The sequence below is a fragment of the Actinia tenebrosa genome, unplaced genomic scaffold (assembly GCF_029948245.1).
Source record: "Actinia tenebrosa isolate PJP-AT-01 unplaced genomic scaffold, QUT_ActTen_1.0 PGA_scaffold0__85_contigs__length_37466705, whole genome shotgun sequence".
In the NCBI taxonomy this organism is placed as follows: Eukaryota; Metazoa; Cnidaria; class Anthozoa; order Actiniaria; family Actiniidae; genus Actinia; species Actinia tenebrosa.
Window position 1 is genome coordinate 33,421,872 of NW_028292569.1, and position 23,674 is coordinate 33,445,545.

General features: G+C 35.9%; 1 protein-coding gene across 3 annotated transcripts; it reads left to right on the forward strand.

Annotated features, from left to right (window-relative positions):
* Positions 1 to 13,584: 13,584 nt before the first annotated feature.
* On the forward strand, positions 13,585 to 23,593 carry LOC116308534 (p53-induced death domain-containing protein 1). Of its 3 annotated transcripts, XM_031718981.2 has the most exons (12): positions 13,585 to 13,891; positions 14,754 to 15,134; positions 17,155 to 17,196; positions 17,492 to 17,515; positions 18,572 to 18,613; positions 19,415 to 19,433; positions 19,556 to 19,860; positions 20,108 to 20,334; positions 20,989 to 21,254; positions 21,784 to 21,837; positions 22,202 to 22,322; positions 23,556 to 23,593. In XM_031718981.2, the coding sequence occupies exons 2-11, from the start codon at positions 14,786 to 14,788 to the stop codon at positions 22,257 to 22,259; spliced, it is 1,386 nt and encodes a 461-aa protein (XP_031574841.2). In that variant the 5' UTR covers positions 13,585 to 13,891; positions 14,754 to 14,785; the 3' UTR covers positions 22,260 to 22,322; positions 23,556 to 23,593. The 3 variants fall into 3 exon arrangements, with proteins under 3 accessions (XP_031574841.2, XP_031574840.2, XP_031574842.2); XM_031718980.2 differs by lacking the exon at positions 23,556 to 23,593 and having other exon boundaries at positions 21,784 to 22,010; XM_031718982.2 differs by lacking the exons at positions 20,989 to 21,254; positions 21,784 to 21,837; positions 22,202 to 22,322; positions 23,556 to 23,593 and adding an exon at positions 20,474 to 20,975.
* Positions 23,594 to 23,674: the final 81 nt, after the last annotated feature.

Here is a 23,674-nt window from a genome sequence, read left to right on the forward strand (position 1 = left end):
CAGGCTCAGTGATTATGGTGACTTTACCTTGCCGCTCGAAGAGTCGGGGCTCGGTAAATATTCCATCGATAAACACTTCGCCTTCGGCGAATAACTTTTCATCAGAAAAAATCTGTTAACATTTGGTCAGCTACGATTTCTTGCTCACGCCCCCTCATGTGAGCCCATACATTATGTCTCAAAAACACGGTTTTTTATCTTTTCTCGAAATAATGACTATCTAGGCAAAAAACAGAAGTGGATTCAGTTAATTCAACTATTCACAGACTGTATTATATGGTTTAAATTGAATTCTATTGGGGAAAAAACACCGTACTTTTTGAATTGAATGTACGCTGTTGGACGTATTTTACAAGAGAAAATGCATGACATAACCGGGGTCAGCCTAGAAAATTGTCTCTCCTTGAAATTAAACAGAACCTCTCAAAAGAAAAATAGAAGTGGATTTGAAAACCCCGGGCTTTCCTGAACATTTTGGTATATAATTCATAGGAATTTGTTAAAATTTAGAACCGTATTTTTGCTGATTTTATAAGCTCAAACTATCTGTTGGCCTATACATTCGCCTCTTATGGTTTTTTAGCTTTCGTAGCCTCGAAAATACGCTAACTACTAGTTAGCTAAAAAAAACAGAAGATTTACGGGTCATTTAGGATGTTTTGTCACGCAGTTTCACTTGTGCTATATAACTTTACTTTTAAGAACAACCTTTTGCTTTGGAAAGAGAGAAAAAATCCCGAAAATAACAAATATTCCAAATGTATGGGCAATTTTTTCCAATGATTATATTTAGTATAAATACGCAGGTGATTATTGAAAAACTCGTGCGCTGATTGCTCGATAAACTCAGATTATCACACGATATTCACTTCGAATTCGGGGAATAAATATTAAATATTTCATGATTTGCCCTAATTTATCATGACGTCAAATGAAAGCTATCTTTTGTTTTAAGGCTAATTACTTTGATCGTGGGAGGGAGACAGTTAAAGTAAAACTCCACAAATTCAGTATCTGTAACTTAGAAAAGCGTATATATTGTAGGATAATCACCAGTTTAATTATACTTGACATGTTTAATGAAAAGCAAGACATTATTTATCAGACCGCTTAATTCAGCTTAATTCAGATTTAAATTAGTTGAAGTTCTTATTGTTTTTCACCTTTGTGCCTTATAGCAATATAAGTAGTGTTTAAAAAACGAGTATAGGAGTGTTTTATCAGGTATGAAAGCACGAGGCGTAGCCGAGTGCTTTTATACCTGATAAAACACGATCTACGAGTTTTTTGAACTGCTTAAAACACTCATGAACAATTTATAAGATTTTGGTTCAACTGGAGCCACGATACACATCACGAACAGGGATTTATACTTCGATAGAGATTTGACGTCACGGGCATGCACAAACAGATTCAATAGGAGCTCCCACACGTTGGATATTGCGTGCCAAGGCAAAGACAGGCACGTTAGTCAAAGATCAGTAGGGTTGACTATGACCTTGATGAAGCTCTATGTCTTCATTTAAACTTGGATGCATACTTCATCTCTGATGAAGTCATCCTCATAGTATTCGAGTGGTCTTTATATAAAGATCACATGTGTCTTTATATAAAATCACTTGAATACTAATGAAGAGGACTTTATCGGGTATAAAGTTTCATGCATGTGACGTGTATGGTGGCTCCAATTGGACCATAAGCTTATGAATTATTAATGAGTGTTTTAAGCACTTATAGCAATAGCTGTGACTTATAATAAAATGCTTTGTCTGACTCGGGAATTCCACGTTGAATTTCACGAGAAAACTGATATCGAAAGAATAGCTTCTCGATTCGTGTGATATCGGTTTTCAAGTGTAATTCTGCGGAATTCTTCCCATGTCAGACAACGATCTACCGAATCCCTAAAACGTTAGTAATTTATGATTATTGTCGCCTGAAGTATAAAGAGCGAGTCTTCGTTGTATATATAGATATATAGACTTAAATGTGACAAAGACAATAACCTTGTCATTTCTTTATTTTACTTTCAGTGATTAGAAGAATATCAAAGCGTAGGACTGGTAAGGAAGTTTGTTGTATGTAAGACGTCACATGAAAGCTATCTTTCGTTTTAACACTAAGTATCTTGGTCCTGGGAGGGAAACAAGACAGCAACAACACAAGGAAAGCTAGTAAACTTTTATCTTTGATAACTTAGAAAATCATATATATGATTCCTTATATGATTGTCGCCTTAGACTAAAACATTTTTCTTTGTCTTTTCCTTTCAGATTCATCAGAACGACGTAGCACTGGTAAGGAATTGTGAAATATGTGAAAAAGAAAGAAAATTTAATACGGAAGACGAGGAAGTGATGTCAAAAACGTCATGCACACACACATTGTGATAAAATTATCACCAATGCTCACTTTGGATTGGCATATTTTTGCTCAAACTAATTTTCTGAATATATGGGAAGCACGTCATTAAAATTTGACGAGTAAAAAACTCAATTTGTGATCGTATAGTTTCCAAAAACGATAAGTAAACTGATGATTTAGATTTGGTCTACTTTTCGGTTTACAGTATGGGTACGAAAGCACATTTGAGCCAATTCCAATATGAGGCCATTGCTCTACAAATAAATCTGTGGCTGGGCATTAGCTGAAATCAATATCACCTTCAGTTCCACTTTAGTCTCATTTTGCTACCCCACAGACAGGGCTCTATGCAAACTACTAGAGAAGTTTTTCCTTTTTGTTTTAGCAGAAGGTCTAGAAGAGTGCAAAGTCATTTCAGAATCGAAAAATGTCACAATGTAAGTAACACCTCATTCCATTTTGTTTCTTGCATAAACTCGGACTTGGACTTGGCCTACAAGTAGCATAAGAAAGAGTTTCTTCACTCCTTGAAGTTTATTTCATTTTTTTCTTTGACAGAGACGTTGAAGGAGGTTTCCACAATCTGTCTTCATTTGGTGTTCTACTCCAAGTCCCACCAAATGCTGTCACCCGTCCTACAGTAATTACATGTATAAGAATTTCCCCAGACTGTATTCGTCTTCCAACAGAAGAAAATGAAACACTAGTTAGTAATTGTGTAAGATTTGAATCCAATTCTCTAGTCGAACTACAAAAACCCATAATTGTCACACTGGCGCATTCTGGTCCAAGCAAGAAGGAAGGTTACGAAACGATAGTGAAGGAACTTCGGGATTCATGGGAACAAAAAAAAGGTTAATTTATCGATCCTCTCAATCTTCTTTAGTTCTAATTTAATTGCTTAAGCTTGATCCGTTAAAGAGAAGTCCTGTTTCTTTTGGATTTGCTTGGTTTGGTGTGTTTAGCAAGCTCAATTTCGCTTTGTCTTGCAACGCATTGCTTTGCTGTGCTGTGCTGTGTTTTCTTCAAACTACACATACACAAACGGTTTAAATTTACCGATTTTTTAAATATATATATATTTAATAATTTCGTTATTACGAATCTTTAGAAATACGAGAAGACATCCCGCTTGCACGTGAACACTTTAATTCAGCGTACATTCGTGTAGAAATCATGATCAAAGGGTGCACGGCTCTTGCAGTTGTTACCAGACTCATCAAAGATACCTTTGAAGTCACAGACAAAGGATGCGTCGTAAGGTCATCTGTATGTGAGGATGTGACATTGGAGTTTCCTGAAGGAGCTGTTGACAAGACTTACATTGGATCCTTAAAGGTTAGTTGAATTAAGTTTTTCTGTTTGTAATGTTGCTACAAAAAAAACAAAAAAAATCGTCCTTTTTTTTTCACGAGGGTAGCACTTAATAGCCAGTGGCTAACAAACCTGTGGCCCTCATTCCATGATCGAATTGGAATTTAGGAGTTGATTTTTGCGGAGGGAGGAAAACCGGAGAACCCGGAAAACCCTCGAAGCACAGGAGAGTTAAGTTAAGACGATAAGATTTTCAATGAATCTTCGAAGGTTTTCAAACCGAATTAAAAAAACTGACTCATCGCTAGAAGGTTACCACCACAACAACAGCAGCGGCCACAAAGTTCAACGGGGTCGAACTGAAAGAAATATGCCTTTGGCAGTTGCTATACATACATTCCATGTATGGCCCCGGAGCACAGCTCTAACCAGTTTGAATTATTAAGGGTTGGTTTGAGTGAGAGGAAAAAGAACCAACCACCTCAGCTCACATGGGGCGACGGGACCGCAGAAGTGACAGGCGAGCGTTTTACCAACACACCATCCTGACTACCAATAATACCAGATCTTCTGTCTGTTTAACAAATAAAACAGCCTTTTTCGTGCTGCTCCGTTCAGTAAAGAACGCACAAAGTGGTGTAAGCACGAAAGAAGTGTAAGGAGAAGCACGTGTCTTAGGCCAGTGCTTCCCACACTTCTTGAGTGCTTACGGCGGCTCCTAAGTGCTTTATTATTGAACGGAGCACGGAAAAAGCTGTTTTATTCGTTTTATAATGTAGTTACTAATTTTATTTCGGTATTGAATTTTTTTACGCAAAAAGAAAGACGGTCGCAGGATCTAGCAGTACTTCGCGCGCGCAAATGGCGTCAGAACTGTGCTCCGTTCACTAATAAAGCACAGTTTTGGACCAATCAGCCCGCGCGTACTATCCTATATATATAATATAATGAGTTTAGTCAGTAGGATTCCTGGAGGAACGATTTATAAGACATTGTTGTTTCAGTTATTGTTGATGCCAGATCACATTGACATTCTTGATGGCATGGCTGCATATCCTTGTCCAATTATTTTCATCGATGGCTTTGAAGGTGTTAATTTCGCAATTCCAGTAAAGATTAAACTACCACACCCGAATACCGAGGGATATCCGACTGGAAATGTTCGTCTCCTGACTATGGAAGCTCCGCAAGAGTGGAAGGATATCACAAATGAAGTCCGTTGTGTTGAAACAGAATCATTCATTGAACTGCAAGTGAGCCACTTTTCGTGGTAAGTCAGTGATGGACTGTTTTTTGTTTTTGTTGTTGTTGTTGTTGTTGTTGTTGTCGTTTTTTGTTTGTTTTTTTGTTGTTTTTTTTTTTGTTTTTTTTTGTTTTTTTGTTTTTGTTTTTTTGTTTTTGTTTTTGTTTTTTTGTTTGTTTGTTTTGTTTTGTTTTTGTTGTTGTTGTTTTGTTGTTTTTAAATTTTATTTTTGTTTTGTTTTGTTTTGTTTTGGTTTTGTTTTGGTTTTTTTGTTTTTTTTGTTTTTGTTTAGCGATGGCCTCTCGGTCAAAAAGTTCAAATGCCCTCATTAGCCGCAATATGAATGGATCGATATTGTGTTTGGCACGTACTTCTTTTACTTTTAAGTAATCCCAAAACTGATGTTTTTGTGTTAAAAAGACGAAAATTAAACTACTGAGGTCGACAGTGCCCATAGTTTAATGTTACTTGTTTTTCTAAAAATATTTAAAAAACTCAACTGGCGGGTTTTTGTTCAACCGTATAACAGGGGTTGCATGAGTCACTAGGAAATTTTCCTCGCATCCTGGTTGCGTTAATTAGGTTGTTTAAAGATAGCACAGGTTGCACTCTAGGTTGTTGGCTGACAAATCATTAATCATGTGCTTAAAAACTAAATGGGGCCTATTCATTCTCATTTTTTGTTAAGGTTGTGGGCCTGGACATATGAAATTCCCTTAACAGTGGCATCTTCGTTGTTTAAGTACTTGTTGAAAGCTCCCAAAGATGTTTGCTTTGCTGTCTTTAAAGAAAATGAAGTATGCAGCAATACATCCCTCACCATGACTTTGGTGTGTGTACCAAACCACGAACAGTTCGATAAAACAGCTGCAATGAAAAGTAAGAGTTAAAAACAATGAAACAAGCACAATGATGTCAATATATTTGATGCTGATTCCAATAATAGAAAACGAGACCCCACAAGAAAAGCGGCTAATGTAATGCTGCCTTTGAACTAAAACCAATTCGTGAAATCCGGGTCGTTTATTATAATCTCTCTGATTATGGTTTTCTCTTTTTCTTTTTCTCGCTCAAAGAGCAAGGCTACACGCAACTTGCGTCCTCTACCGGAAACAAGAAAATGCGACCAGATGACAAAGCCTACGCGAAAGTAGAAGGATGCTACAAGAAGAAGTTAAACGAAGACATTTTTCTTCGGTAAGATTATAATGTTAAGTAAAGAGGTTTTTGCAATTACTAGATACATCTATATACTTATATTATCCTGTATAAAACGAAAAGTTAAGACAGTTCAATCAAATCTAAAATTTGTTTAAAAGATTCTTTGGCACACCGTATTGTTATATCCTTACAATTTAGATGTGTAACTTTAATAGCGCAGCGCAGACGTGACGTCATAAAAACGGAAGACAAAGGCGAAATTCGGACGAACAAACTTACAAGTTTACTTTCAGCAGATAATTTTCACAGCCGATCGCAGTTGATCTTAGTTTACATGGGTTATTATTGTAACTTTAAGTAAAAATAATAAAATCGGTTCGTATAATCCTCGTAGCGGTTAAACAGAATGCAATGTTTGTCCGAATCTTTAAGCTATTTTTAGAATCAGTGCGCTGCGCTATTATCATTGTAGTTGTACATGCATTTTCTAAAATGCAACTAGATCTCTTCGACATTGGTAAACCAATGAAAGTTTCATAAATTTGATTTGAAATCTGCGAAACATGAAAAGCATTTGCTTTTCCCTTAAAAATATTGCTAAACTCCTCACTAGTAGATGAGTTTGGCTTTAGGTGCTTGTTCGGCGGGATGAGAGGGGCCTGGCACATAACAACGCGGTAACCATGGCATCCCTGTCGCAACTCACTGTGCACCTGTCACACTGACGGCCTGGTCAGTGGAATACTCACCTACATATACCTACCATAGGGAGGAAGGGCGGGGAAAAAAAAAAGCGTTTAGCGTGTGGTTGCCAGAGGCTAGCGACAGCGAATATCGTAATGCAAACGATTGTTGGCCGAATCTAAGGTCAAGCTAGCGTGATCACATGGATAGCATGCGATCGAGTTGACCCATTAGCAATAAATAGCGTTGATCGATATCGCGGTAATTACCGATGAAATAGCTCAGCCCTGCTGATGACCAAAGTTAATGCTAGCGTAATCACCGGAATAGCGTTTGATTGTGATAGCGTGTGTTTAACGTATACAGGGCACTTCGAAGAGAGGGCGTGCTTGTAATTTGGTAGATGTAAATGTAAATGTAGGTGGCCAGCGGGCAGACAACAAATGAAAACAGCGGCTATCGTAGACTATTCGCCGCTACACATTTCGAGTTTAACTTTGCCTAAATTTCATTTAACCACATTTAGATAAGTACTCTGGTAAATTTTTATCATAGCCTTTATAAAATAGCTTAAACATTTCTAGTTTATATTAGCCCTCTGTCATTGCAGTGCATTGTGGGATAATTTTAGGGGACGGAATATACGCCATGTTGAAAATATCTCCCTTAAAACAGTCCCACGATGCACTATAATGGCAACTTCGGAACGGCTAATAGTCTAAATCAATTTATATAAAAGCCGTTCATAAGGCAACTTGGAGAAGAAGTTACATCTGAATATAGCTAACTATGATGATCTGAATGATTAGAGATAACCTTACAAGGCAAACATTAACCTCGCACCATATTGCAAGATCCAACATTACTCTGATCTTCCTATATAGGTTCATCGAACACGACATTTGCAGAAAAGAGCTGCCTCTGGTCAAAAAAAACGATAGCGATACTAGTACAGAACTGGTCATTTCCTTCCTGGAAAAGAAAGATGGTGATTCTAAAGATAATTTGTGCAAATTTTGCATCGAAGAAACAAGAGTTGTTCCTCCAGATATTTCCAAGAAACAACCTACCACTGAGGTAAGCTTAAGAGTTATTTACTGAAATGTAATAAATTCCATTTCCCTGCATTCAGCATATACTCAGCACCATTAAGGCATGGCTCTTTTGAGGAAGTGATGGAAAATCAGTTATTTATTCATATCTTTGACAGTTTACTATGAATCTTTCCCAAATTTGGCTCGTAGTAGTAATTCTTCAAGGCAAGCAATTACCGCGTATCTGTTAGCATGGAAACCAGGTCACGTGACCACAAGGCCGCCATCTTGGATTTTTTTAAAAAATCGTTTGTAGTCGTATTGAAACTACTTCAAAAGTCCTGAAAATCCATATTCCTTTTGATATTTGCAATACCTATATGGATCTAATTGGATATCTTGGAAATTATATTAAGTTTAATTCTTAGAATATTTTCAATTTTTTGGAAAAAAATCTCTTTTTGGAAAAAAGCTCCGACCGAGATCTGAAATGGGTGATCTGAGACTTTCTGGATAAAATGAAAAAAAAAATCATATTCTTTCATCTATGCTCTTCAAACTCTATAATTTGGGTCACGCTTCATATTCCAACCCAAAAGGAAACTACTTTGTTCGGCTGTTAAAGTATTACAATTGTCTGCACGTTACTCAGGCGCGGTCCCAGATTCCTGATTTCCGACCGACAACGTTTTTTGAATTAGATATATACATTTCAAGGCGTTTGAGGTTAAGATGCATTAATGATTTTCATACAATTAGCTTATATACTTTCTTAAACTGTTAAAGTAAAGTTACGTTCTGATATGCATTATGAGATGGTTTTAATGGTTTTAATTTATTTTAATTTTTTGCTTTTTCATTTTAATTTTTATGCATTTGTTTGCTTTTTAGCATTTTGTTTTCAGCATTAAACTAAAATTGCTTTATGATTTGCCTCGCGAGAAGCTTTTTATATTTGATTAATTTTGTTTTCTTTTGTTTTGTTCTTTTCATTTTATTTTTTATGCATTTGTGTCTGTTGTTTTTTTTGTAGCTCTTTTTTTTTTTTTTTTTTTTTTTTTTTTTTTTGTTATCTTGCTTATTTGTTGTTTTGTTTTGTTTTTTTTAGGCATTTCTGGTTCAAAAATTGGAGACTGTTGGACTGGAAAGCGCCCCTCCGGAACCTTCTGGTAAAGTAACTATCACAGTTTTACCAGTAGTGCTTGTTAAATCTAGTTATAGCTACTCTTTTTTCTTTAAAATGGACCCTTCTTAAAAGTATCGTGGATGCGAGGCTAACATGGAAATACAAAAGAAATCACGCCTTTTCTCGATGGAAACACTTTCCAGCCTCCTTAATATGTGCTATAGAATGATATAACACGCATATACATATGAAATATGCACGTTATAGATATTAAAGTCATTATATATAACAGATGGCTCAAAATGACTAGCAACATTCTTTTATAGCCCCTCCTCTAGATGAGAGTGCTCTTTATGATTAAATGGCTTCAAGTAAAAAGAAAGAAATTACTCGGGCTTTGTGTGGTAAGTCTCAGATTCAGCTGATTATACTGATATTTAGTTGCTGGAAAAGATAAAGCCACGGTACACGACATCGATGTTAATACCGATGTTATATTCTTTTTGCAGCCCATAATCACGTCAGTAACTGTTACTGATTAGCAAAGAAATTCTGCCTTCCCTTATTTGAGAGGACTTTTGCTTTTATTAATGTTATTTTATATTCCAGTTATTTTTATTTTTATTCTATTTTTCTCGAACATGCTTTCGATTTCAAGACACGAAGCATTTACAAGTTTGCTTGCCATTCAGCAGGCCCTTCCACAAGGGAACTTGGGCTGAATTGATTTGTTATAAAAGTGATATATCAGCACTTGATCGGCATGACCGTTTTATTTAAAGGGCCAAATGTCCGATTTCTATCAGATCTGTTTTTTTGTTTTGTTTTGTTTTGTTTTGTTTTGTTTTGTTTTGTTTTTCTTTGTTTTGTTTTGTTTTGTTTTGTTTGTTTTTGTTTTTGTTTGTTTGTTTGTTTGTTTTTGTTTTGTTTTGTTTTTTGTTTTGTTTTGTTTTGTTTTTTGTTTTGTTTTGTTTTGTTTTTTTGTTTTTTATTGATTTTATTGAAGGAAAGTAAATTGTTAATTAAAATATTGCTGAATTTTTTTACCAAATCCGGTATTCTAAAAAGGATTGGCAGCGCGAGCGAGCTCTTTATACCGCGGTCCGGGTATCCTGGGATAACGCATTGCTAAGCACAAAACAAAAATGCAAAACGAGATGGAAAGTAAATATGAAAAAGGAAAACGAGACAAAAGAAAACGGGCCTTGGCGTAACCGCCTCGGTCCATATGTTTGAGACCTCGAGCACATGCAGTTTTCCCTATTCAGACCAACTTTTGTATGGTAATTAACCCTATATATTCTGGTGTTCGTAGCTTCAAATACTGTTTGATGCTTCTCTATCTTTTATCATAGTTTATTTTAGAGTTAGGATAGTACGCGCGCGCTGATTGGTCGAAAACTGTGCTTTATTAGTGAACGGAGCACAGTGCTGACACCATCCGAGCGCACGAGGTTCTACTAGATCCTGCGACCTTCTTTCTTTTTGCGTAAATAAATTCAATACCGAAATAAAATTAGTAACTATATAATAAAACGATTAAAACAACTTTTTCCGTGCTCCGCTCTGTAATCAAGCACTTAGAAAGCGCCGTACGCACTCAAGAAGTGTGAGAAGCACTCGCCTAAGGCTCGTTCTTAAAAGCTGTTTTATTTGTTAATTATTATTAATTATTTTTTTCTATAGATAAAAATTGTTGGCAGAGATTAGCCGATGAATTCAACATACCAAGGGAGCACTTAAATTACTATGACAGGCAGAAAAACCCAGTGGAAGAATTACTGGAAGAAGTATGCAGTACTAGAGAATTAACAATAGGAGAGCTGTATGATGTACTGGTGAAGTGTGGTGCAAATGCGCTTGCTGACAAATACTTGTAGCTAGAGTCAGATGGAAGAAAGGAACAAGAGGAGTTTACACCAACACCAAAACCAATCATTCTAATTATCGTATGATTATTCTGATTAGATGAACAATTATCTCGCGTTCTATGTTTGGTTCAAATAGAACAGATACATATAAAATAAGCCAACTCTTGTAATATCATGACCAGATGAATAATTGAAGTCCTGCTTTTAGATCGTTATGCAACAAACAGTAGTCTAGAAAAAAAACTAAATTTGCCAAGAAACGGTTGGAGAACATGCCGATTACCTTTAAAAATCGATTCAAAAATAATAATGCGAAAACACTACTCACAAGGCACGAGGATATTGTAAAAGAATAGGGAGATCAGTATTAATAGGAATTCACAACGTATTTACTCCGTTTTTTATTCGCCTTGATTGTTGTTTTTTAAAACTATATAGACTACATTTGTAATAATAATTATCAATATACTGTTTCTAGATTTTTCTTGCACATTTTTTTGTCTTTGAATTGGGTTCCCTGTGTAATATTTTCAGCGATACCTGCATGATATGTCATTCGGTTCGTCACATTCCTCCTCATTTCATTGAACATAATAGCTCCTCAAAGTTCCTTTATCATCCAATTCCAAGTTCTAAACCATGGTTTACAGTTTGTGTCATCTTCTTTAATGGGTCTTCTTTTACAGAGCGACAAGGTTAGTCAGTAAGGTTGTTTTGAATCACGTTTTCATAAATTTGTGTCGAAGATTTGAGTTTTAATATAAACATTGATTGCCGTTTGTAGCTTTGCTTTTTGATGCTTTAAAACATTCCTCAGCTTTGGGTTCTATTTACCTTCAGATGTACTTTAAATTATAGGAACCTATACTTAGATTATAAGCTTAGTAAGTAACTGAATATGTACTGAAAAGTTTCAACAATACTGGTGAACAATATTTTATTGAAGTCAACTTTGTACTTTATCAGTGACATGTTTTTCTTAATTTATTCATGTTGTTCAATCTTTCATGCAATAATTAAGCTCTCCCTGTTATACTTGATAGAAAGTAGCCTGAACAGGTTCTTATATAGCGGGTGCTTACTGAAATTTTAGGCTAATTAGGTTCTTATTTTTATATGGAAGATGCAAACCAAAGACTGGTCGAGTTATGGAATTATGTTGATAAATTCAATGTAAAAACAGGCCTTGTATTACCCCTTTAAAGTAATTATTTCAATTCTCAGTGCATCAGGCTTAATGTTGTTGATTTGATATGTGTTTCATATTTTCATGGAAATCTTTAAGGTTCATTCTCAAAAATTAAGAACCTGTTTCAAATCTTATACCCACACGTTTTAAAGTGGTTTAACTAAACAGGTTTGGAAAACTATCTACGAACACTGCACAATATTTAGTGAAATAATGCATGTAAGCTATCCTTTATCTTGCTCTGATAATATTTTAGAAAGTTTCATTATATTGTAGGTGTTTTCACTAGAAATGTTAACTTGCCTAAAATTCCTGGAGGTGTTTTAATCCGACAACCACCTTTCAAGAATAACACTGTGATTGGCCCATTTATTTGGTAGGACAACTTAAACCATCTTGTAGTCTAAGGTAGTCAAAGGTAGTCTAACTTTGCCTTATTTCCGGTGTTATATTTAAGCTAGTTTAAATTGTCCTAGTGAAAACACAGCCTAGTTTCTCAATTTTTTTCCTAATAAAAACATAGTTTAACTAAACACGTTTAGGTGTGAATAGGGTATTATGCTAAATAGGTTCTTATAAAAATGGGTCATAATTTGATAATTTTAGGCTAACGCGCGGGTTCTTAAATTTTAGGTTCTTATGTGCGGGTATTTACTGTATGTATTGGTTTCGAGAGAAAAACTATGAGATTTTTAAAGAAGAACTTTATTTGTACCCATTATTACTTTTTTTTTTTTTTTTTTTTTTTTTTTTTTTTTTTTTGTTCTAAACTAATACATTATTTTATGTTAAAACCGTTATTTTATGTTAAAACAATTTTTTATGTTCAGACGATTATCTCAGAAGAAATAGCAAATAATTTTGCTTGCCGGTCAAACCACGACTGTGGAAGTAATACCTTACTTAAAGATTAGAAATAAAGGAGAAAACACTTTCAAAAAACACTCAATAAAAATAAGGAAAAGAGAAAGTGTTTTGGGTAGCCTGTGCCTTGCATCTACATTATCCCTGTACAGAATAAAAAAATTATGATATTTGCAACTTACTCATTCTCGTTCCCAGATCCTCCTCGGTTGTCGTTACTCCCCGTCAAAGGCTCTGGGAAAACCTTCAACAGGTAGCAAGGGATATTGCGACCACGTCCTCACCGCCGATGCTCGAACTCTTTCCAAGACAAGCCAAGACAAGCATGAACAAACCTTTGGCTTTGTGAAATCTACAAATGGCGAAAAAATTAAAAACATCTATTGGTCTTCGATTATCCAATCAAAAAGTAGATCTTAAAAGCCAATCAAATTGCGAGAATTTATAGGGTCCCCAGAGCCACTGACGAGGAGGAACGACAATCGAGGAGGATCTGTGAACCAAAACGTAACTTACTGGGATCTCTAGCTACTCCTCATTGTACACGACTGTGTAATAACAATAACTTTAAAAAATGGAAATAAAGGGGGATAGTATTTTCAAGACAATTGAAACACTAAAAATTTAGGGGGGGGGGGGGGGGGGGGGGGGGGGGAATGAAGATTTTTGGGTTGCCTGTGCCTTTACCCACACTACCCCTACACAGGAAAAATTACTAATATTTGTTACATACGTTGATCCCTAGTTAGTCCGTAATGTTAAATTTCAGTTGTGCCTGAACCTGGCACGGGCTTGTGATTATCGATCAAGAATGTGCAAAATTCAATCTCTACACTCTAATACATTACGTTTGTGATTTTAGAGTACCAGACTAAAGCAGTGGTTCTCAATTCGGGTATTTTAAGACGGACATAAAGACGCCATTCTCCTCTGAAGCACATCCGTTTTGATCTTTTCCTGATCTTTTACTGAGTAACAAACTGTAACGAACAGACTTCGCAATTGAAATTCGATAAAACACGATCGATTGAAGACTTTAAGGTAAGGTAACAAGTGTTATTTAGCTTCATTTCTGTCTAAACTTTATTCATATGATGCAACACGTTCTTGATATGCGATGAAATAAATCATGTTGTAGAACTGACCTAAGTTTACTTTGATATGAGCAGCACTCTCCAAAACAAGTTACATCCCAACACAAATGTCAAATGTCATCTTCCAAGAATTCAAAAAGGAACTTTAAATTGTCGTTTTTAATTTAAGGCTAAACTTCTTCGAACTAAACGTTATGAATGTTAAATTTTAGGTGTATATTTATGTGAAATATTTAGTTTAGCTTATAAGATCTATCGTAATTAGGGAAAACCTGTAATAGATTCCTAGCCTCTCTAATCAATGAACTTCCTGACAATATAGGTAAGAGTAGGTTAAGTCAAATAAAAATAAATAAATAAAAAATAATAAAATAAACCCTTGGCTAATAGATGTCTGCAGGAAGCCTAAGCGGTGTATTTGTGTTTGTGACAGACGCTAACAACGTATGCATATAGGAGACTATCGATTTCCATGAAACTTAAGATTCCTGGCCGTAAATAGATTGCCACAATTCTGTCTGCCGAGTTTGGAGAAAATCTATAGAGTGAAAGCTGCGTCGCAAGATAGGCCTAAAAAACTTACCATACAAATAATGCATATGTTCAAATGTTTCTAATGAAACTCACGTAAAATAAGCATCAAACCTTAAAATATCATGGAATAAAGATTTATTTACTGAAGGTCATCTTCCCGAGCTATAAATTGACGACCTAGCTTGACGAAACGAACGATATTATTATATTATTATATTATTGATTTATCATGATCATTTAATGGTTTTTGCTTATTTCTTTGTTGTTTTTTTTAGTTATAGCCAACGCTATTCATTGACGTTGTGAGATGGAGAGCCAAACAGAACTGCAGTCGATGAAGTTTCAAGAGTTACTGACTAAAATTGGACGCAAAATCCGAGCACACGATGTTGAAATCTTTATAAATAAACTAAAAGTAACAGAAAGGCTTCCTCCTTCGTTGTTGGATGATATTGACATCCGTGGAAAGAATTCAGGCCTGGAGTTTCTTAAAAAGCTACAAAAAGAAGGATATCTGGCTAAAGATAATTTAGATTTTTTAAAAGAGCTACTTCTGGATATCGAAAGACAAGATTTACTCCAGGAATTGTTCAAATTTGAAAAGAAAATAAAGACTTCCTCTGATGTAGAAGGTGCGGTTGCCCGGGAAACAGAAGGTAGGTGTGGCACACAATCACCTAATATGGAATCGTAATAAATGGGCTTCTCCTTTCATACATTCTTCCCTCACGAGGATGGGTGTGTCGAGGCCCGGTTACATGTCGAATTTTTGTGCTGGGTTCTCATTGGTGATTTGCGACATCGATTGCATCGCAGATTGCGAGATAGATGTTACACACTGCAAACTACGTCCTAACCTTGCGAAATGTACTGAAGCTCGTTCAAACCTTTCTGCAACTTGCAACATTGCAGAAGGGGGTTGTTACACATGCAATTTATTCTGCAACCTGCAATTCAACGGCGTTACATCTTAAGCTGCAATAAAAAAAATTATTGCAGATTGCTCGTGTATTAAACAGTTCCAATTGAGTAGCTCAGTAAATGAATGGAACAAAAAACATGAAAGACCAAATAAACCGTTTTTGAATTAGTCAAATACCGCGTTTTCTTCTTATTTACATACCTTGTTTTCTACTTATTTTCTTATCTTGTAGACTTATTTATACAGCGTTAGCGCCTTATTTCTGTGTCCAAATGTTCACAAATATCAACGACCAAGTAAAAAATGCACGACTTCAACTCCGCTTCGCGTCGTGCAACTCTTACGCTTTTCTTTGTGCTTAGCAACCTCCCGCAGGCATCTCCATAACTCGATGGACGCACAGCTACTTATGATCCATTTCATTTATAATATAGTCAAGTCAACAACCAAGAAATGAATACAAAATATTGACTTTAATCGTTGATCATGCCCTAAATTCTCCTTACGCGCTTTGCGTGAATGAAAAGCACAAAGGCGCCAAAAACAGAAAAACAGTCGTTTTGAAAATGCAGCTTTACATTGAAGACTGTTATGAATAATATAGTGGCAAAAATTTAGCTTACAAGTGAATCAAAAATGTTCAAAACTACGGAGAAAGTGATTTTCAACTGTAAGAAGTACATTTCAAATGTTGAGATATCTTAGTACAGAAATGCCAAGAAAATCAATGAAAAACACAGTGGCTGTCTTTGTTGTTGTTGACGATGTTCAAGTTTGTTATCGTACAATGACTTAGCAATGGAAAGCCTCTTGTACAAGGATCAAAACTAACTGACTGAACTGGATTAATTTTCTCTGGGTAGTATGCTTTGTCGGCTTTCACTCCCATGTAGAGCTTCAGAAAGGACTTCACTGCAGTTGTGAAGGTGCGAAGTAGAGCTGGTGAGCGTCATATTTATAGTTAATTACTTTGGAAATACTTTTGTTGAATGAATTAACGATAACAATATTTTTGTATTTGTTTACACCTGATTTCAAAATAGTGCGAACTCTCGGGATTTTCAGTTTCGGTCGATCTTCGGCACTCGACCAACATCACTCGACGGCTTGGTAACCAGACTAACCAGGCTGATTACATAGCTATCAATGGCAGTCAGGACGAAAGCCACATTCGGGAACTGATTGATAGCTATGTAACCCGCCTTATTAGCCTGGTTACCAAGCTAATAGTTTTATTACTAGGCTGATCAAATGACAACTCTATACTAGATTGATGAGTATTTTCGCTAGTTTTTTCAGCCCTTTTAAGTTATCTTTTCTAGATAAATTGTCAACAAAAAGATACAAAAAGTTTTTTTTTCGCCGAAGCAAAAAAAGCTGACGTGACCGTGCAACCCATGGAAAAATGGTTCATGCTTTCCAACCAATCAGATCGCGCGGATTTACTTGACTATATTATAAGCAGAACTGCTAGGAAAATTAACGTTCATTTATCAGAAGTTCACCGCAAAAATCTCTTCTTCCTCCCCCCAAAAAGCAGGTCTTTTGTTTTGAAACTGGTATGCCGGCCTGCTGCCTTATCTGAACATTGTGTCGCCTGAAGGGGGGGACGGGGGAGAGTTATCGTTAGAAAGCGGGGGGAAATGTTTTAATGTTGCTAACTTAATAAATAATACCTAGATACACATACATATATTAAGATAAAGAGCTTCTTCTACTATAACTCACGGCAATTACAATTTTTCACATTTTAGGTTATAATATTCCTCCTCCTATTCTCGATATGATTACACCTGGTATGTATTTACTTATGAATATCCTCACATTTTCTAGCAATCGATGGCCTCTTCACAGTATATCTATCGATAATAATGAAGCCGATATGCCGGCGGGGTATCAGTTGGGTTTGGGGGAAGAGTCAATTTTAGAAAACGAGGAAGGGAAATATTTTATTGTTGCCAACCTAATGACTATGTAATCCATAGTACATAAGTACACTTAATGCCTATTTATATGTTTATTGACGAACATATTGAAATATGGTGCTTCTCCTATTACGACATCAGCTAATTGCGATTTTTGACATTTCAGGTCGTCCTCCATACCGTGATCCTCGTATGTATTCTCATTGTGAATATTTTCATATTTTCTAACAATATCCTGCCCCAATATATCTATCGATAGTAATTTTGTATTTATTCCACACTATCTGCAGAATGATGCTTGTTATTACACATTTAAGCTCGATATTATCACATGTTAAGAACTTGATATCGCTCGAGGACTCGCTCGTTCGCGATATGATACGGAAAAACTCGTGAATAAAATCGATATCAAGTTCTTAACATGTGATAATCTCTATGTATATCATGACTTGCTATAATATATAATGACGTCACATGATAGCTACATTAACGCTGGAAGTTTCTTGGTCATGGGAGAGAGACAATACCCCAACACCATGAGAAAAACTCGTAAAACTATATTTTTAATCTTAGAAAAGCTAATGGTTTTATTGATTTTATGATTTTCGCCTAATGAATAATGGACGAGTGCCATGGCAAAATATTGGGTGACATTTGCTTGTAATTTTTTATTTTTTATTTTCGTCCCCAGTCCCCTAAATTTTGACCCAAAATCTTCGTAAAAATGGAAAAACTTTGAGTGAAAATGAAAATTTGACAATGTTGTAACTAAGTTTCTTCAAATGTACGACCGAATCTAAGTTCTTTAGCTACTATTCTATCTACAAATGTTTAGTTTTGAAGTAAATTATGCACTATATTTAAAGAATCTCAAATATCTCATAATTAGCTAGATAGATTTTTTTAAAAATCCCTACAAATGGAGGCATCTAGTATATAATTATGTGGTACGAAGCATTTTAGTGTTAAATGCTCTGCAAGGCTAAAATTGTTCTCCAACGAAAACAAATATTTCATCATAATCACGTGTTATGACGTCCGATCTCATTAAAAACTGATTCAAACATTAATTAAATCTTATGACTTATGTGCAAAAAAGATTTGTAATCGGATAAAACACGTTTATGCACCAGCGTTCCAAACGTGGAAGGTAGCGGTCAAGCGTGAAGGGGGTCCAGCCACCTTAAGTTATGGTGCTTCTCCTATTACGACAACTGCTAAATACGATTTTTCACATGCATTTCAGGTCGTCCTCCTACTCCACCTAGTCCTCTTTACCCTCCTCCAGGTATGTATTCTCATTGTGAATATTTTCATATTTTCTAACAATATCCTGCCCCAATATATCTATCGATAGTAATTGTTTTGTTAATTCTTCTAATTATTCTACTCATTAATAATTCATGTCCAAAACTACCAATCAAGAACGCTGAAGTGATCATGTGATGTCATCTATGTATTCCAATACAGGTCAACAATTAAACGTAAAAGTCGGGGGCAGCATTAAAGTCTTACCAGCGGAGTGCGGGGCTTTTGTAGTATTCACGTGCCGATTGAAGTACACTGATTGGCTGATTTAAATCCTTTTAATGTTCATGAGTTCTGTAACTGATATTCCTGTGTTCTGTAACAGATATTCATGAGTTGATATAGATATATGTTACACAACTAATACTAATAATAATAATAATAATAATAATAATAATAATAATAATAATAATAATAATAATAATAATAATAATAATAATAACAATTTATTTAAAGTCGATAACGTGGGAAGTGGTTGCCCAATATTCCGAGCAATGAGACTCATGCTGAAAGCGCTCGACAAAATAACTAATGAAAAGAGTACAAAAACAATATAGAAATGTTAAAATATACACACTGGGTACATATCTTCTCGATTCGTGTGATATCGGTTTTCGAGTGAAATTCTGTGCCTACTGTAACGGGATCAGCCCTTTCCGATATTGGTCCCAGGGCCCTACTATTGGGGTCCCTGTGTGTAACAGTTTAGGTCAACCTTGTTGGATTAAAATCTAGCACAAGAATACCCACAGCTAATGTTAAACCTACGATTTCATTTCAGAATCACAAATTGTCAAAATGTAAGTAACACCTCATTCCATTTTGTTTCTTGCATAGACTCGAACTTGGACTTGGCTCACAAGTAGCATAAGAAAGAGTTTCTTCACTCCTTGTAATTTATTTCCTTTTTTCTCTTTGACAGAAATGTTGAAGGAGGTTTCCATGATCTTTCTTCGTTTGGTGTTCTACTCCAAGTCCCACCAAATGCTGTCACCCATCCTACAGAAATGATATGTAGAAAAATTTACCCAGACCTCCTTCTTTGTGCAACAGAAGAAAATGAAACACTAGTTAGTTTTTGTGTTGAATTTGAATCAACTTCTCTAGTCCAACTACAAAAACCCATAATTGTCACACTGGCGCATTCTGGTCCAAGCAAGAAGGAAGGATACGAAACGATAGTGAAGGAACTTCGGGATTCATGGAAAAAATGGAAACAAATAAAAGGTTAATTTATTGACCCCCTCAATCTTATTTATTTCTAATTTAATTGCTTAAGCTTGATCCGTCAAAAAGAAGTCCTGTTTCTTTTGGATTTGCTTGGTTTGGTGTGTTTAGCAAGCTCAATCTTGCTCTGTCCTTCAATGCAATGCACTGCTGTGCTGTGTTTTCTTCAAACCGCACATACACAAACGGTTTTAATTTACCAATTTTTTAAAATATATTTAATAATTTCGTTATTACGAATCTTTAGAAATACAAGAAGACTACCCGCTTGCACATGAACACCTTAATTCAGCGTACATTTGTTTAGAAATCATGATCGGAGAGCGCAAAGCTCTTGCAGTTGTTACCAGACTCATCACAGATACCTTTGAAGTCACAGACAAAGGATGCGTCGTAAGGTCATCTGTATGTGAGGATGTGACATTGGAGTTTCCTGAAGGAGCTGTTGATGAGTCATCCATGGGATCCTTAAAGGTTTGTCGTATGTTAATAAATTTAAAGGTTTTGTTTGTAATACTGCTGCAATTAAGTTTTCCGGCGGAACAGACGATAAGATTTTCAATGAATCTTCGAAGGTTTTCAAACTGAATTAAAAAACTGACTTTATCGCTAGAAAGTTATCACCGCAAGAACAGGAGTGGCCGCAAAGCTCAATGGGGTCGACCTAAAAGAAATATGCCTTTGGCAGTTGCTATACATACAGCCCATGTATGACCAAGGAGCACAGCTCTAACCAGTTTTAAATTGTAAGGGTTGATTTGAGTGAGGAAAGAGAAAAAACCGAAAAGCCGGAAAAACCCTCCGAGTCAAAAACAGAACCAACAAACTCAGCTCACATGGGGCTACGGGACCGCAGAGGTGACAGGCAAGCGTTTTACCATCTCACCATCCGGACTACTTATTAAACTGGTACTAATTTTATTTCGGTATTGAATTTATTTACGCACAAAGAAAGACGGTCGCATGATCTAGCAGAACTTCGCGCGCGCGGATGGCGTCAGCGCTGTGCTCCGTTCACTAATAAAGCACAGTTTTCGACCAATCAGCGCGCGCGTACTAACCTAAATTTATAATAAAATGAGTTTAGCCAGTAGGATTCCTGGAGGAAATAAGACATTTTTGTTTCAGTTATTGTTGATGCCAGATCACATTGACATTCTTGATGGCATGGCTGCATATCCTTGTCCAATTATTTTAATCGATGGCTTTGAAGGTGTTAATTTTGCAACTCCCGTAAAGATTAAATTACCACACCCGTATCCCGAGGGATATCCGACTGGAAATGTTCGTCTCCTGACTAAGGACGCTGCGCACGAGTGGAAGGATATCACAAATGAAGTCCCTTGTGTTGAAACAGAATCATTCATTGAACTGCAAGTGAGCCACTTTTCGTGGTAAGTCAGTGATGGTCTGGTCTTGTTTTTTTCTGGTTTTTGTTTTTGTTTTGTTTTTGTTTTTTGTTTTCTTTTTTTGTTGTTGTTGTTTTGTTTTTTGTTTTTTGTTTGTTTGTTTGTTTGTTTGTTTTTAGCGATGGCCTCTCAGCCGCAATATGAGTGGAAAGAGATTGTGTTTGGCACGTAGTTCTTTTGCTTTAAAGTGATTAAAATTTAAAGTGATTTAAATTTAAGCTACCGCCGGAGGTCCTTTACAAAATAAAAGTTCCCCTACTTCAGTATGATTTGTTTTTCTATAAATATTAATACAGTAAGAGCTCAACTTTGATTACAGTGAGACGTGTGCTATCATGGGGTTTTGTTCAACCGTGTAACAGGGGTTGAGTCACTGACAGCAAAATTTCCTCCCTTAATGTTTGCTATAGTTAGGTGGTTACGGAAGCATCGGTTGAGCTCTAAATTCTAGGCCAACAATTATGCATGCATGCACTTAAAAACAATATTGATTCTATTCTTTTTTTTTTTAAAGGTTGTGGGCCTGGACATATGAAATACCCTTAACAGTGGCATCTTCGTTTTCTCGGTACTTGTTTAAAGCTCCCCAAGATGTTTGCTTTGCTGTCTTCAAAAAAACTGAATTATGCAGCTTGTTAAAAGCTCCCCAAGATGTCAGCTTTGCTGTCTATACATCCCTCACAATGACTTTGGTGTGTGTACCAAACCACGAATAGTTCGAAAAAACAGATTTATTGGAAAGTAAGAGCTAAAGACAAACGAAACAAAGACAATGATGTCAATATATTTGTTGCTGATTCCAGTAATAAAAAAACGAGGCCCCACAAGAAAAACGGCTCATGTAATGCTGCCATTGAACTAAAACCAATTCGTGAAATCCGGATCGTTCATAATAATCTCTCTGATGATGATTTATTTTTTCTCCCTGAAAGGGCAAGGCTACACACAACTTGCGTCCTCTACAGGAAACAAGAAAATGCGACCAGATGACAAAGCCTATCCAAGAGTAGAAGGATGCTACAAGAAGAAAATAAACGAAGACATTTTTCTTCGGTAAGATTATAATGTTAACCACGAGACTCCATGGTTTTTAGTAAAGAATTTTTTGCAACATAGTTAGTCCCCGTCTACTAACTATGTTATATATATTTTCACAATAACTTACACATTTCTCGTATGCTGATTGGTTATTTTTTTTATCATCAATAAGAGGACAGACAGATAAAGCTGACGTTAACGAGCGCGCGCTCTTTCCGTTGGTTGTTTTGATCGCTAAAATGAGAAGTTTTGATCGATTTTGTTATTTAATAACAACAAATAGACATCAGTTTTTATGTCTCGGCTACGCCGTATGGGTCCACACTACTTTGACAATGTGATGACGCAATTCGCAATTTATCTTCAATAAGAGGACAAACACATAAAGAACTGATATCTATTTGTTATATATATACAAAAAATCTGCAATTTCAAAGCTCTTATATATATATATATATATATATATATATATACAGCCATTTGCAAAAATTATGGCCGTTTCAAATATAATACAAGTACATCGAAAGTATATCAGACAGGGCGGGATATCTTTCTTGATATTCGAAAAAACTATAATGGAGGATATCCCATAACATTTGATATGCTTTTGATATACTTGTATATATATTGGAAGCGGCCATAATTTTTTGCAAATGGCTGTAAATATATATATATCTTTCGTATTTCCATAAAACGTTACTGACAGTTGCTATGACACCGGTTACAATGAAATAATAAAATATATTATAAATTAACTGCCATAAATCTCGCATTTTGATTGGTTGGGAGCGCGTGCTTTATCAGAGCACGCAGCTTGCGCGCGCCCTTTGCATTTTATCATGGTAAAAGAAACAAAAATCTTGCTTGCTGTACTGTTTGGAGTTATAAAGCACTTGCGGATTGGCAGAACAATCGAGAAGTGTCGAAAAGCACTCCGCTACGCGTCCTGCTTCTCCTAACACTTATGTTGTGTTTTCCAACCCCCGCGTGCTTTATAACTAAACACATCACGCGCGTGCGCACGTTTTCTAATTCTTCGATGTTATGTTTTAGCTTTTTCTTGAACCTTGATGAAGGGCTAGTAGTCTAAATTAATTTATAGGGCCATTTATAAGTCAACTTGGAGAGGAGTTGCATCTGAATATAGATGAACTATGATGATCTGAATGATTAGAGTTAACCTGACAAGACCAAAATTAACCTCGCAGCATATTGCATTATCCAACATTACTCTGATTTCCTATATAGGTTCATCGAAAACGACATTTGCAGAAAAGAGCTACCTCTGGTCAAAAAAAGCGATAGCGATACTAGTACAGAACTTGTCATTTCCTTCCTGGAAAAGAAAGATGGTGATTCTAACGATA

Bases quoted from the DNA above. Each gene is read 5' to 3' on its own strand.
- LOC116308534 (XM_031718980.2), top strand. From the start codon at position 14,786: ATGGAGAGCCAAACAGAACTGCAGTCGATGAAGTTTCAAGAGTTACTG. The intron at 15,135-17,154 runs GTAGGTGTGGCA...TTCACATTTTAG, and splicing joins GGTTGCCCGGGAAACAGAAG to GTTATAATATTCCTCCTCCT. The intron at 20,335-20,988 runs GTTTGTCGTATG...TTTTTGTTTCAG, and splicing joins CATCCATGGGATCCTTAAAG to TTATTGTTGATGCCAGATCA.